The sequence below is a fragment of the Ranitomeya imitator genome, chromosome 1 (assembly GCF_032444005.1).
Source record: "Ranitomeya imitator isolate aRanImi1 chromosome 1, aRanImi1.pri, whole genome shotgun sequence".
NCBI lineage: Eukaryota > Metazoa > Chordata > Amphibia > Anura > Dendrobatidae > Ranitomeya > Ranitomeya imitator.
The window spans coordinates 691,156,114-691,171,775 of NC_091282.1; the positions used below are offsets into that span (position 1 = coordinate 691,156,114).

At 42.7% G+C, this 15,662-nt stretch overlaps 1 protein-coding gene across 3 annotated transcripts in view; it reads right to left on the minus strand.

Annotated features, from left to right (window-relative positions):
- HECTD1 (HECT domain E3 ubiquitin protein ligase 1) overlaps window positions 1–15,662 on the minus strand; it is a 121,275-nt gene that overhangs the window by 92,175 nt on the left and 13,438 nt on the right. For all 3 annotated transcript variants that reach the window (XM_069730391.1, XM_069730376.1, XM_069730381.1), the window contains exon 2: window positions 11,218–11,443. In XM_069730391.1, coding sequence (XP_069586492.1) covers window positions 11,218–11,357 — 140 coding nt within the window. In that variant the 5' untranslated portion in view covers window positions 11,358–11,443. The remainder of the gene's footprint in view (window positions 1–11,217; window positions 11,444–15,662) is intronic.

Consider the following 15,662-nt stretch of genomic DNA (forward strand, 5'->3'; position numbering starts at 1 on the left):
CTTTGGGTATCCCTGGGATTCTCAAACAATGAGTCATTAAAGAGGAAGTAGAAAAACAAAAACAGTGGTTAGACAAGGATTAAAATCAGGGCTGTGGTGTCAGATTCGGTATAAAATGGACCAACTCCTAAAATAAATACATTGGGTACTTCATAATTCGGGAGAGTTATGAAATGACCTATAAATGTCTATTTTGTTCCTGATCTAAGGATCTGGGCTTTTAGTGGAGATGAATCTGTGCTGCGCTTTATGTACATGCTCAGTAGTGACCAGTGCTGTGGAGTCGTAGATGAGATGAATCTGTGCTGCGCTTTATGTACATGCTCAGTAGTGACCAGTGCTCTGGAGTCGTAGATGAGATGAATCTGTGCTGCACTTTATGTACATGCTCAGTAGTGACCAGTGCTGTGGAGTCGTAGATGAGATGAATCTGTGCTGCGCTTTATGTACATGCTCAGTAGTGACCAGTGCTGTGGAGTCGTAGATGAGATGAATCTGTGCTGCGCTTTATGTACATGCTCAGTAGTGACCAGTGCTCTGGAGTCGTAGATGAGATGAATCTGTGCTGCACTTTATGTACATGCTCAGTAGTGACCAGTGCTGTGGAGTCGTAGATGAGATGAATCTGTGCTGCGCTTTATGTACATTCTCAGTAGTGACCAGTGCTGTGGAGTCGTAGATGAGATGAATCTGTGCTACACTTTATGTACAGGCTCAGTAGTGACCAGTGCTGTGGAGTCGTAGATGAGATGAATCTGTGCTACACTTTATGTACATGCTCAGTAGTGACCAGTGCTGTGGAGTCGTAGATGAGATGAATCTGTGCTGCACTTTATGTACATGCTCAGTAGTGACCAGTGCTGTGGAGTCGTAGATGAGATGAATCTGTGCTGCACTTTATGTGCATGCTCAGTAGTGAGACGGTGCTGAGGAGTTGAAGTCTGTGTTGGAGTCAGTGGTTTGGCTTACCGACTCCACAGCACTGGTTAGAATAAAGATTAGATTTGAAATTTAAATACAGTGTATCCGTAAAGTCACGGTGCACTTTTGACCAGTTACTGGCAAGAAACAAAAAAATATAAAAATGATAGGAATGTGAAATCTGCTCCAAATAAAAGATAAACTCCCAGTTTCGTACCTATTCAGTGCAATTCGATGTGGGCTCCATTTGGTGCCCTACACACATCCAAACGATAGCATAAGCTTGTGGTTGCATGATGCAGATTTGTCTGCAGAATTTTCTGCACAGAATCTGCATCTCTTGGCAGAAAACGCTGGTAACAAATGTTTTTGTGTTTTTGCTGCGGATTTTCATGCGGATTTCTCTGCGTTTTTGTAACCTTAATAAAGGTCTATTTAACAAAATAAAAAAGAATTGCGATGTAATTTCTTTATTTTACAAACTCCATTGAAGAATAATGTTTACACACACGCACACAGACAGATAAAGACAGACAGATAAATAGATGATAAATAGATAGAGAATAGATGGCTAACAGATAGATAATATAGATAATAGATAGATAGATCTAGAGCTAGATGAATAAATAATACCAAGCCCGATGTTTAGTAAAATTACATCACACAAAATCTGCGTTAGGCCTGGGTCACACTTGCTAGAAACTTGCACGCAAAAAAAAAATGAAATATCCCTGGTCCTAAAAGGGGTTAACTAGGTCTTCAAGTGGAAAACATATGTTTTCTCATCTGCCTACTCAATGTATGGCTATCCATCTTCTTACTTTCAAGGGGAACCTGCCTCTGGCAACGTGCTACATACCTGGAGGCTATAAATGGTGCAGTACCTCTGAAAAGCAGGTTATCAGATGTTTAGGAAAGATGTATGGGTGGCCATACCAGGCAGGAAAATAAATGAAGTACTCCTCAAAGCACACCGTGATGTACGCTACGTCTTTGGCCACCAAAGTGATCGATAGAGCCTGAAATCCATGATTTTTCGGCATTACTGAACTGGGACTCCTGGTGTACGCTTTGTCCCAGGGAAAGTTTACCCTGACATGGACCCTTTGCTGACACTTGCAACATAGGGCAATGAAATAAAATCCGGAAGAAGCTGGAAACTTGAGTCGGGCCGCAGAGGTTTTATGTAAGGTTGTTTTGAAATAGCGATCTTGTGAGTAGAAATAAAAACTCATGCTGAATAATATTGGGTTAACTAAACTTGAGTAATGCGAATCGCCGCTTTATACCTTCCTTATCATATAGAGGGGGAAAATGAAGTATTTGTTACATCAGCTCTGGTTGGAAGTAAGTCTGCAGACTCATAACTTCAGATGAGTCAGGACTGTTCCATATTTGCACATGATATATACATATTAGATATGTCTTAGTAACACAAATGTGAATATAACCTCTGTCACTATACCCCAACAAGTACATAAAGCCATGTTCACACAGCTTACAGGATGACCACTCTACTAGTGCAATAACACAGGAGAAGCCCTTTAATAATGGGTCTATGAAAAGATTCAGTCATAGAAAAACTAATCCTAGAACTTCTTACAGGACAGCAAGAAAAAGAACATCTCATTTCCTCAATGAAGTCATTAGGAAACATGTAAAACCTAAAACAATTTAGAAGAAATGGCAAACTCACAGTTTTCAACCTCGTATTAAAGGCAAAGTGCCATCAAAAAAGACATACTGTTTAAACAGGGTTTTATGTTAAAGGAATACAAAAAAATATGTGTTTTTGTATTAAAAAAAAAACCCTTTAGAATTCCATTTTCACACTGGCAATGGACCATTTTAGACTTATATTTCCTGTTCTTTACATCAGACGTTGCAGAAGACTCATTATCACCATGGTCATGATGACAGGTGACACCTTTACAGGTCACTGATCACCCTGATCACAATAGTCGATGTAGCAGCTGACCCTTCTGAAGATTCAGGACGGAGACTGATGACCTCCATCTGGACTGATGACTGAGGTCCTCCGTCACTGCTCATATTTTAAGACAACCCCTTTAAGAACAATAATCTGGTTTCTAACATGACCTCCTTTGTAAATGATAATAGCGACAAACAAAAACGGGAAAAAAGTAAAGCATACTGAACACTTGTGTACAGAATGCACAAAACGCCAATTTTAAAAATAAAAAATCATGGAACATAATAGCAATTATCAGGTTATTGCTTCATAGATCTGTAAGGCTAGGTTCATATTGCGTTAGTGCAATCCGTTTAGTGCCTAGCGCTAGCAGATTGCGCTAACGCAATGTTGTTTTATGGGGTCTGCGAGAGCGGGGAACGAACCTCGGGCGCGCCGCGGACGCTGCAAGCAGCATCCGCGGCGCGCCACAAAATACAGGCACATCGCCAGCGCGTGCCGAAAATGGCACGCGCTAGTGATGCGCGTCCCCATTGCTGTTAATGGGCGCGCTAACGGACGCGTTGTACGGCGTTAATTTCGCCGTGCAACGCTGTGTTAGCGCGGTCACATTAACGCAATATGAACCAAGCCTAAACGATGGACACAAGAAACCTAAGTACAGCAACACGAACTACCTGAAACAATTAAGGGGGTTGTCTTATTTTTTTACTTAAATACACGTATTTGGTGCTTAAAATATATTTTACAATCGGGCTTCACTAGAAGTGTTTGCACTATTTAGCTTTTATAGGCTTATTTTCCCCCCATTACATTTAATTAATCACTTACCGACATCATATATCCGCTCCCTTGATTGTATGCAGGCTCACTAGCTGAGCCCCTATCTTTGCCGGAAGGTGATGGCAGTGTTATTCAGCAATCATCTGCATCTAACAGGCACGCAGAGTGCAAAAAGTAGATCTCACGCAGCCTCAACAATTGAAAACGTTGTAAGTCTCTAACAAAATTTTTTTTCAGAACCTAAATAAAAAAATAATAAGATGTATGTTTGGCATCTCCCTAAATCATACTGATCTGGAGATTCATACCACCAAGACATTTTTACAACATAATGAATGTTGTTAAAACAAAATAAAAAAAACTAAAATTTTGGAACTACGCTTTTGCCTCTCTCTCAATTTCAGTACATCACATGATAAATTGGATGTTGCAAGTCAAAAGCACAACTCGCCATTTAAAAAAAAAAATGGTTAGGGCTCTCGAAATAAGGAGAGGAAAAAATAAAAACGCAATAAATGGAAAAATAGCCATGTCTGGAAAGTGCTCAGTCGTCGCTTTGGAGGAACCTTAGCCTATTCTATCCTATAAAAAAAATCATCAACTCTGTTATATTGGTGTTTTTTTTTCTAGTTCAATAGGGTTACTGTCAGCACGTGACTTGGCCATAACAAAACTAAGTTTCTTCTTCTTTAATCACTCTTTTGTAGAACGACTTGTGTGCTGTGTGTCGATTACTTGCTACAGGACACACGTTCCCTTGGGATTCAACTCATGGACAGATATCCTGATATTTTCCTTTAGGATTTGCTGGTAGAATTCTGAATTTATTGTTCCATCAATGATGTCAAGCCACCCTTTCAGAAATGCCAAACAGGCCCTAACCATACCACCACCATGTTTCACGGATGGCGTTGTGTTCGCATGATATGATGCAGCGTTTTCTTTCACCAAATAAAACGCTTCTCAACTAAACCTAAAATCTCTATTTTAGTCTCCCCCAACAACAGAACATTGTTCCAATAGGCTTCTGGGTTGACCAGGTGATCTTTAGCAAACTGCAGAAGAGCAGCAATGTGATTTTTGGAGAGCGGTGGCTTTCTCTTTGCAATCCTGGCATGTTCATCACTGTTGTTCAGTGTTGTCCTGATTTGCTAATGTGAGAAAGGCCTTTAGTTGCTGAGATGTTGCCTTGGGTTCCTTTGTGACATTGCATACTTTCATATGCTTTAAGGTACCGTTACACTAAACGACTTACCAACGATCACGACCAGCGATACGACCTGGCCGTGATCGTTGGCAAGTCATTGTGTGGTCGCTGGGGAGCTGTCACACAGACAGCCCTCTCCAGCGACCAACGATCAGGGGAAATACTTCGGCATCGTTGAAACTGTCTTCAACGATGCCGAAGTCCCCTTGCAGCACCCGGGTAACCATCGGGTTACTAAGTGCAGGGCCGCGCTTAGTAACCCGATATTTACCCTGGTTACCATTATAAAAGTTAAAAAATGACATCACCGCTGTGCTCTGCTTTACGGCCGGCGCCGCTGACAGTCAGTGCAGGGAAGCTGACGGCGGGGGACATCAGAATGTGTGGTTTTTTTTGGGGGGGTTTTTTTTTTTACTTTTACAATGGTAACCAGGGTAATTGTTCTCTGGATAAACACCCTATCAAGGAATCTAGTATATATAACCTATAACATTATACTTTTCAAGAAAGGTATCCAATCCCCTCTTAAATTTTAGTAATGAATCACTCATTACAACATCATACGGCAGATTGTTCCATAGTCTCACTGCTCTTACAGTAAAGAACCCGCATCTGTTATTATGCTTAAACCTGCTTTCCTCCAGACGTAGAGGATGCCCCCTTGTCCCCGTCTCAGGTCTACCAGTAAAAAGATCATTAGAAAGGTCTTTGTGCTGTCCCTTCATGTATTTATACATTGTAATAAGATCACCCCTTAGCCTTCATTTTTCCAAACTAAATAACTTCTAGTGTCTATGTGCACACGTTGCAGATTATTTGCGGTTTTCTAGCGTTTTTGCGCTGTAAAAATGCTATAAAACCACAAATAATCTGCATACATTAAGCATCCTATCATTTTTAATGAAATACGCAATTTCTGTGCACATGATGTGCGTTTTTCCGCATGAAAAACGCATTGCGGAAAAATAATGAACCTGCTCATTAATTTTGCGTTTTTTTTGCGGTTTTCCCACTGTCTAATGCATTGGGAAATGTCCAGAAAAAAACGCGCAAAAAACGCATCAAAACCGCGCAAAAAAACGCATGCGGATTTCATGCGGAAAACTGCCAGAAATGTCCGGATTTTCACAGAAATTTTCTGCATGAATTCCTGAACGTGTGCACATAGCCCTAGTGTAATAACCTATCTTGGTATTGCAGACCCCGCAGTCCTCCAATAACCTTGGTCGCTCTTCTCTGCACCCGCTCTAGTTCAGCTATGTCTTTCTTATACACCGGAGACCAGAACTGTGCACAGTATTCTAAGTGTGGTCGCACTAGTGACTTGTAGAGGTAAAACTATGTTCTCATGAGCATCTATGCCTCTTTAATGCACCCCATTAATTTATTTGCCTTTGTAGCAGCTGCCTGACACTGGCCACTAAATGTGAGTTTGTCGTCCACGCATACACCCAGGTCTTTTTCAGTGACAGTTTTGCCCAGTGTTTTACAATTAAGCGCATAGTTATACATCTTATTACTTCTACCCAAGTGCATGACCTTACATTTATCCCCATTAAAGCTCATTTGCCATTTATCAGCCCAAGCTTCTAGTTTACATAAATCCTCCTGTAATATAAAATTGTCCTCCTCTGTATTTTGATTACCCTGCAGAGTTTAGTGTCATCTGCAAATACGGTATTTAAATTCTACTCTGTATGCAGGGCCGGCGTCAGCACCCGGCACAGCGGGCAAATGCCGGGGCCCTGGGGAGAGAGGAGGGCCCACTCATGCTGTCATAGATACAGCTGGGAGAGCAGAGCAGGAGATAACATGCTCTCTCCGCCTACAAAGTCACTGCTGGCTGCGTTCTCTTAACCCCTATGTGCCAGCTCTGACACAAGCATGTTATCACTCAGAGAGTGCAGCCAGGCAGGCACACATAGGGGTTAAGAGAAGGCAGCCAGTGTGACATTGTTTGTGGGCGGAGAGAGCACGTTCTCTGCTCTGCTCTCCGCCCCTGGCTGGCTGCCGTGCTGCTGAAGTTATGAGGCAGATTCAGGAGGAGCTCCTAGTCCTACCAGTGCATGAGTGAGTGGCGCTGCTATATACTACGTGGGCTGCTATATGCTACGTGGGCTGCTATATACTACATGGGCTGCTATATACTACGTGGGCAGTGTTATATACTACATGGCTGTGTTTATATGCGATCATGAATCGGGGTATGTGTTAAAGGGGGGGCCCACTGAGACTCTTTCGCCCGGGGCCCTCAAAAACCTGGAGCCGGCCCTGTCTGTATGCCCCCTACAATGTCATTAATATGGTAAAAAGGGGGCCCAATACTGACCCCTGTGGTACCCCACTGCTAACTATGACCCTGTCCGAGTGTGCTCCATTAATAACCACCCTTTATTTCCTATCCTGAGCCAGCTCTTAACCCACTTACACATATTTTCCCCTATCCCCAATGCTCTCATTTTATGTATCAACCTTTTGTGTGGCACCGTATCAAAAGCTTTTGAAAAGTCCATATACACCATGTCCACTGCGTGCCCTTGGTCCAGTCTGGAACTTACTATATATACTCAAGTATAAGCCGAGATTTTCAACCCATTTTTGGGGGCTGAAAGTCCCCCTCTCGGCTTATACTCGAGTCATACCCAGTGGTCGGCAGGGGAGGGGGAGAGGGGGCTGACTAATTATACTCACCTGCTCCTGGCGTGGTCCCTGCTTCCCGGCACCCCAGCTTCTTCCTGTACTGAGCGGTCACATGGTACAGCTCATTACAGTAATGAATATGCGGCTCAACCTCCAATAGGGGTGGAGCCGCATATTCATTACTGTAATGAGCGGTAACGGTGACCGCTCAGTACAGGAAGAAGTGCGGCGCCGGGAAGCCAGGGACCGCGCCAGGAGCAGGTGAGTATAACTGGGAGGGGGAGAGCAGCGCTGCGCGATATTCACCTGCTCCTCGTTCCGGGCGCCGCTGCGTTTTCTGCAGTGACGCTCAGGTCAGAGGGCGCGGTGACGTGGTTAGTGCGTGCCCTCTGCCTGAACGTCAGTGCAGAAGACGCTGAAGACGAAGCGGCGCCGGAACGAGGAGCAGGTGAATATTGAAAGTGCCGGGGGCCTGAGCGACAGAGGTGAGTTATGTGATTACATTTTTTTATGCAGCAACAGCAAATGGGGCAAGTGTCTGTATGGAGCACCTTATGGGGCCATAACGTTTGTGCAGCACTATATGGGGCAAGTGTCTGTATGGGGCCATAACGTTAGTGCAGCACTAAATGGGGCAAGTGTCTGTATGGAGACATAATCAAGGTTTGTGCAGCACTATATGGGGCAAATATCTTTATGGAACATCTTATGGGGCCATAATCAACAATTGTGCAGCATTATATTGGGCATTTGTGTCTATGGAGCATCTTATAGGGCCATTATTAACCTTTATGCGGGATTATATGGGGCATTTTTTAATATGGAGCATCTTATGGGGCCATCATAATCTTTATGGAGCATTATATGGGGCTCCTGATTCAATATGGATATTCAAAAACACTTAACCTACTGATGTCTCAAGTAATTTTACTTTTATTGGTATCTATTTTTACTTTTGACATTTACCGGTAGCTGCTGCATTTCCCACCCTAGGCTTATACTCGAGTCATTAAGTTTTCCCAGGTTTTTTGTGGCAAAATTAGGGGGGGGGGTCGGCTTATACTCGAGTATATACGATACCTATTCATAGAAACTGATCAGATTAGTCTGACAGGAACGGTCCCTAGTAACCCCATGCTGATATTGGGTCATGAGGTTATTCTTCTTCAGATACTTCAGTATAGCATCTCTTAGAAAACCCTCCAGGATTTTACTCACAGTAGAGGTTACGCTTACTGGCCTATAATTTCCAAGTTCAGTTTCCAAGTGTTTATTTCTGTTAATGTTGAGGATTATGGCTTACAGCCAATAAAAACCCAAAAGACATTATCTCAGTAAATTAGAATAGAAACATAGTAACAGTTAGCACGGCCGAGAAAAAGACATTTGTCCATCCAGTTCAGCCTATAATCCATCAGCATTTATCCCCAGATCTACGTCCTTCTAAAGATCCTAAAAATTGTAGGATACAATATTGTTAAGCTCCAGGAAGACATCCAGGCCTCTCTTGAATCCCTTGACTGAGTTCGCCATCACCACCTCCTCAGGCAAGGAATACCAGATTCTCACTTCCCTAACAGTAAAGAATCCTCTTCTATGTTAGTGGAAAAACCTTCTCTCCTCCAGACGCAGAGAATGCCCCCTTGTGCCCGTCACCTTCCTTGGTATAAATAGATCCTCGGAGAGATATTAGTATTGTCCCCTCATATACTTATACATTGGTTACTAGATCGCCCCTCAGTCTTTTTTCTAGACTAAATAATCTTAATTTTGCTTATCTCTCTGGGTATTGTAGTTCCCCCATCCCCCCTTTATTAATTTTTGTAGCCCTCCTTTGTACTGTATCTAGTTCCGTTATATCCTTCCTGAGCACCGGTGCCCATAACTGTACACTTACTCCACGTGCGGTCTAACCAGGGATTTGTACAGAGGCAGTATAATGTTCTCATCATGTGTATCCAGATTTCTTTTAATGAACCTCATGATCCTGTTTGCCTTGGCAGCCGCTGCCTGGCACTGGCTGCTCCAGGTAAATTTATCATTAACTAGGATCCCCAAGTCCTTCTCCCTGTCAGATTTACCCAGTGGTTCAAGTTCAGTGTGTACTGGTGACAGTGATTACTTCTTCCCATGTGTATAACCTTACATTTATCATGTTAAACCACATCTGCCACCTTTCGGCCAAAGTTTCCAACTTAACCAGATCCATCTGTAGCAGAATACTATCTTCTCTTGTATTGACTGATTTACGTAGTTTAGTATCATCTGCAAATATCATTATTTTACTGTGTAAACCATCTACCAGGTATGTATGTAGATGGGGACGGACACATGTGACAGAGCTTCAAAGAATTATGCATGGGATGCTGTTTCTGCCTGTTCAATAAACTTTAATACAATGGAATCTGCACTGATGGTCCTCAAGCGCTGGTAGAGGATGGTCCTCACGCGCTGGTAGAGGATGGTCCTCACGCGCTGGTCCCTGCATGGCTAGCACCCACTTAGCCCGTTCTATTTTCCATACTCTCTCCTTGAGATTCCTGGAAAGCTTTGTGGCAACACAAATGGTACAAATGACAGCCTATACCTGGAAAAAAATAACATCCCATTTTGAGAATTTTTAGCCTGTGTAGATAACTTTATGACCAATGAGCAACTAACAAGTGTCTAGAACAGTCCGGGACTCATGGATAACACACGCTCATCCGCAATGGTCAAGTGTCGACCTGTCCCTTGGCTATCTGCGCAATATACATCATAGCTCTATCAATCTCTGGGTCTTCTTACTTCTTCTTCACTTTCCATGTGCTCTCCCCTCATTTCAACCCTTTAAATGCCCCTTAATTTTTATATTTCTTATTGTTTTCTTAGTATTGTCTTGATAGTATTGGTCATATTACCAAAGCTACGTTCCGCAATCCAAACTTAAGAAAACATAAAATAACTAAAAGAGAAAACAGACTAATTTTTTATCTTCAGATTATCTACTAATGCGACAGGTTCACATACTTTTGCCCCTCACAGACATGTGATATTAGATAATTTTCCTCAATAAAAAAAAAAAAATGACAAAGTCTAATATTTTTCACTTATTGATTTCATTTGGTTCCTTTTATCTAAGGTTAGGTTCTAAAGTAGTGTTAGGTCAAATTTACGCAGCAAATTCTGAAGGGTTCACAAACTTTCAAGCACCAGTCTATATGGACGAGTAGGCGCTATTTATTTATTTTTTTTACTTTAGTTGTCACTAATGATGAGCGAACATGCTAGGATAACGTCTTATCCGAGCATGCTTGGGTGCTCTCTGAGATTCTGAGAGTGCTTGCATGTTATGTTCCAGTCCCTATGGTTGCATGATTTGCAGCTGTTAGGAAACCTCAACACCTGCGGGGACTGACAGCCTGAACACATGTGGAGATAGACTGTTTGTTAGGGAATCCCCTTGTGTTGAGAATGTCTAACAAACAGGCAAACCCCACATGATTTAGGCTGTCAGTCCCCGCAGGTGTTGAGGCTTCCTAAAAGCCGCAAATCATGCAACCACAGGAACATAACATGCAAGCACTCTCAGAATCTCAGAGAGCACCCGAGCATGCTCGGATAAGACGTTATCCTAGCATGTTCGCTCATCACTAGGTCATAAAAGAAAAAAGAAACACACTTTTGGGAATTTCAACTGTCAACATGTAATATAAAGAAAAAGGGAAAGTAAGGAGAAATTGTAAAAACTTACGTTTCAAAGCAGCGGTCTACGTTATCAGACATGAGCAGCAGCATGCACAGTTGTTCTAAGGCAATGAGCTGCATATCCCGTTCATCCCCCTGCCCCATCTGCAGCCATTCCAGCAGCGTGTCCGGGTCTACATCCGCCATGATGGCCCTGCCTGGACAGCAGCTTCCACACGGACCGTCGTGGCAGGTCTTCTATTCAGCCTCTTCCTCCTAACAGGGGCCCTCACCTGCAGACAGACGGAGCAGAGAGAGGCTATGGGTTATTAATGTCACAGATAAAGCAGGTTAATCCCAGCCTGGCCAGAGGAACACAAGCGCTTGTGAAGTGTGAGCCTCTGCTATAAGCAGATTAGCAACTCCATACTGCGGCTTGGTTGGAGACCAGAAGAGGACGGAGACAGTCAGCATACCGCTCAGTCTCTACAGAAACACAGTACACCTGCAATGTCTGCTCTTACCAATAATGCCGAGGAGTGAGCTGCAGATTTTATTCACAAAAACATGTAAAAAAAAAATACTATTAATATGCAATGGAAAATAAAATCTGGGTGGATTTTAGGATTTATTCCAATTTTATTTTAAATCCACAAATGCCAACCACACTGTTTATTTCAATGGGGACTGCAGGGCTCCTTGGTCACATCCTATCTCCCAGAAAGATGGCCATCATCTGTAAAGAGCTGGCTGAAGAAAGTGTTTACCAGGTCAAGAAATGGAGCTAGACCCAAATAAACCTGCTCGGGCTCCTTAGTGATATGGGCCTACTTACTCTATGCTTCCTACAGGGGTTTTCCATTACTTAGGATAGATCATCAATATACAACCCCTGGCAAAAATTATGGAATCACCAACCTTGGAGGATCTTCATTCAGATGTTTAATTTTGTAGAAAAAAAAAAGCAGATAACAGACATGGCACAAAACTAAAGTCATTTCAAATGGCAACTTTATGGCTTTAAGAAACACTAAAAGAAATCAAGAACAAAAATATGTGGTAGTCAGTAATGGTTACTTTCTTTAACCAAGCATAGGGGAAAAATTATGGAATCATGGGAAAAAAAAAAAAAAAAAAACTCCAAAACATTACTAGTATTTTGTTGCACCACCTCTGGCTTTTATAACAGCTTGCAGTCTCTGAGGCATGGACTTGAGTGTCACACAGTATTCTTCATCAATCTGACTCCATCTTTCTCTGATTGCTGTAGCCAGATCAGATTTGCAGGTTGGAGCCTTGTCATGGACCATTTTCTTCAACTTCCACCAAAGATATTCAATTGGATAGAGATCCGGACTATTTGCAGGCCATGACATTGACCTTATGTCTTTTTTCAAGGAATGTTTTCACAGTTTTTGCTGTATGGCAGGATGCATTATCATCTTAAAAAATGATTTCATCATCCCAAACATCCTTTCAATTGATGGTGTAAGGAAAGTCCATCGAAATATCAACATAAACTTGTGCATTTACTGAAGATGTAATGACAGCCATCTCCCCAGTGCCTTTACCTGACATGCAGCCCCATATCATCAATGACTGTGGAAATTTGCATGTTCTCTTCAGGCAGTCATCTTTATAAATCTCATTGGAACGGCACCAAACAAAAGTTCCAGCATCATCACCTTGACCAAAGCAGATTTGCGATTCATCACTGAATATGATTTTCATCCAGTCATTCACAGTCCACTATTGCTTTTCCTTAGCCCATTGTAACCTTGTTTTTTTCTGTTTAGCTGTTAATGATGGCTTTCGTTTAACTTTTCTGTATGTACCGTATATACTCGAGTATAAGCCGAGATTTTCAGCCCACTTTTTTGGGCTGAAAGTCCCCCTCTCGGCTTATACTCGAGTCATACGCAGGGGTCGGCAGGGAAGGGGGAGCGGGGGCTGTGAAATTATACTTACCTACTCCTGGCGCGGTCCCAACAGGTCCCTGGCGCCGGCAGCAGCAGATTATTCCTGTACTGAGCGGTCACATGGTACCGCTCATTACAGTAATAAATATACGGCTCCACCTCCCATAGAGGTGGAGCCGCATATTCATTAATGTAATGAGCGGTAACGGTGACCGCTCAGTGCAGGATGAATCTGCGGCGTCGAGGAAGCAGGGAATGCACCGCGCCAGGACCAGGCAAGTATACAGGGAGCGCAGCGCGATAGTCACCTTTCCTCGTTACGGGCATCGCTCTGTCTTCAGCTGTGACGCTCAGGTCAGAGGGCGCGGTGACGTGGTTAGTGCGCGCCCTCTGCCTGAACGTCAGTGCAGAAGACGGAGCCGCACCGGAACAAGGAGCAGGTAACTACTGAAAGTGCCAGGGGCCTGAGCGACGGAGAGATGAGTATGTGATTTTTTTTTTTATCGCAGCAACAGCAAATGGGGCAAGTGTCTGTATGGAGCATCTATGGGGCCATAAGGTTAGTGCAGCACTATATGGGGCCATAACATTTGTGCAGCACTATATGGGGCCATAACATTTGTGCAGCACTATATGGGGCCATAACATTTGTGCAGCACTATATGGGGCCATAACATTTGTGCAGCACTATATGGGGCCATAACATTTGTGCAGCACTATATGGGGCCATAACATTTGTGCAGCACTATATGGGGCCATAACGTTTGTGCAGCACTATATGGGGCCATAACGTTTGTGCAGCACTATATGGGGCCATAACATTTGTGCAGCACTATATGGGGCCATAACATTTGTGCAGCACTATATGGGGCCATAACATTTGTGCAGCACTATATGGGGCCATAACATTTGTGCAGCACTATATGGGGCCATAACATTTGTGCAGCACTATATGGGGCCATAAGGTTTGTGCAGCATTATATGGGGCAAGTGTCTGTATGGAGCATCTTATATGGCCATAATCAGCCTTTGTGCAGCATTTTATGGGGCAAATATCTTTATGGAGCATCTTATGGGGCCATAATCAGCATTTGTGCAGCATTATATTGGGCAAATGTGTCTATGGAGCATCTTATGGGGCCATTATTAACCTTTATGCAGGATTATATGGGGCATATTTGGGGCTCATCATAAACTGTATGGAGCATTATATGGGGCTCCTGAAAACTGTATGGAGCATTATATGGGGCTCCTGATTCAATATGGATATTCAAAAACACTTAACCTACTGATATCTCAATTAATTTTACTTTTATTGGTACCTATTTTTATTTTTGACATTTACCAGTAGCTGCTGCATTTCCCACCCTAGGCTTATACTCGAGTCATTAAGTTTTCCCAATTTTTTGTAGCAAAATTAGGGGGGGGGGTCGGCTTATACTCGAGTATATACGGTAAATCCCATTTCCTTTAGGCGGTTTCCTACAGTTCGGTCACAGACGTTGACTCCAGTTTCCACCCATTCGTTCCTCATTTGTTTTGTTGTGCATTTCATGTTTTGGAGACATATTTCTTTAAGTTTAAGGTCTTGACACTTTGAGGTCTTCCTTGGTCTACCAGTATGTTTGCCTTTAACAACCTTCCCATGTTTGTATTGGGTCCAAATTTTAGACACAGCCGACTGTGAAACCAACAGTTTTTGCAACATTGTGTGATGATTTACCCTCTTAAGAGTTTAATAATCCTCTCCTTTGTTTCAATTGACATTTCTCGTGTTGGAGCCATGATTCAGGTCAGTCCACTTGGTGCAACAGCTCTCCAAGATGTGATCACTCCTTTTTAGTTGTAGACTAATGAGTAGACCTAATTTGATGCAAGTGTTATTTTTGGGTATGAAAATTTACAGGATGATTACAAAATTTTTACCTCAGGATTGAATGATTCCATATTTTTTTTCCCTATGCTTGGTTAAAAAAAAAAGTAACCATTACTGACTACCACATTTTTTGTTCTTGATTTCTTTTTGTGTTTCTTAAAGCCAGAAAGTTGCCATTTGAAATGACTTTAGTTTTGTGCCATGTCTGTGATCTGCTTTTTTTTTTTACAAAATTAAACAACTGAATGAATATCCTCCAAGACCGGTGATTCCATAATTTTTGCCAGGCGTTGTAAGATGGAGGTCAAAAGCCAGTCATCCCAATGATCAGCTGCATGCAGCTCCAGCAGCAGCCAGAAGTGTATTGGTAGTTTGAGGTGCTGCAACTCGCCTCCTATCGCAGTGAATGGGAGTTGGGCTGCAGTACCAGAAAAGTTAATACACAGTGTATGGAGCCCTGTATATTGACACATCTGGAAGTCCCCAAGTAGCTGATCAGTGGGGGCACCAGGTGTCAGACCACCACCGATCTAATATTGATGACCTAACCTACAGTTGAAGCATATAGCAGCACTCTAAGCACCTACATGTATACAACAGTGAATATATGAAATCTAGACTGCATTACTGCTATATCGACTATAAAATGAAGTTCATTAGTGCACAAACTGGCAAATTCATGAGATGGCGGTCGTGCAAACAGATGAAACCAAAGAA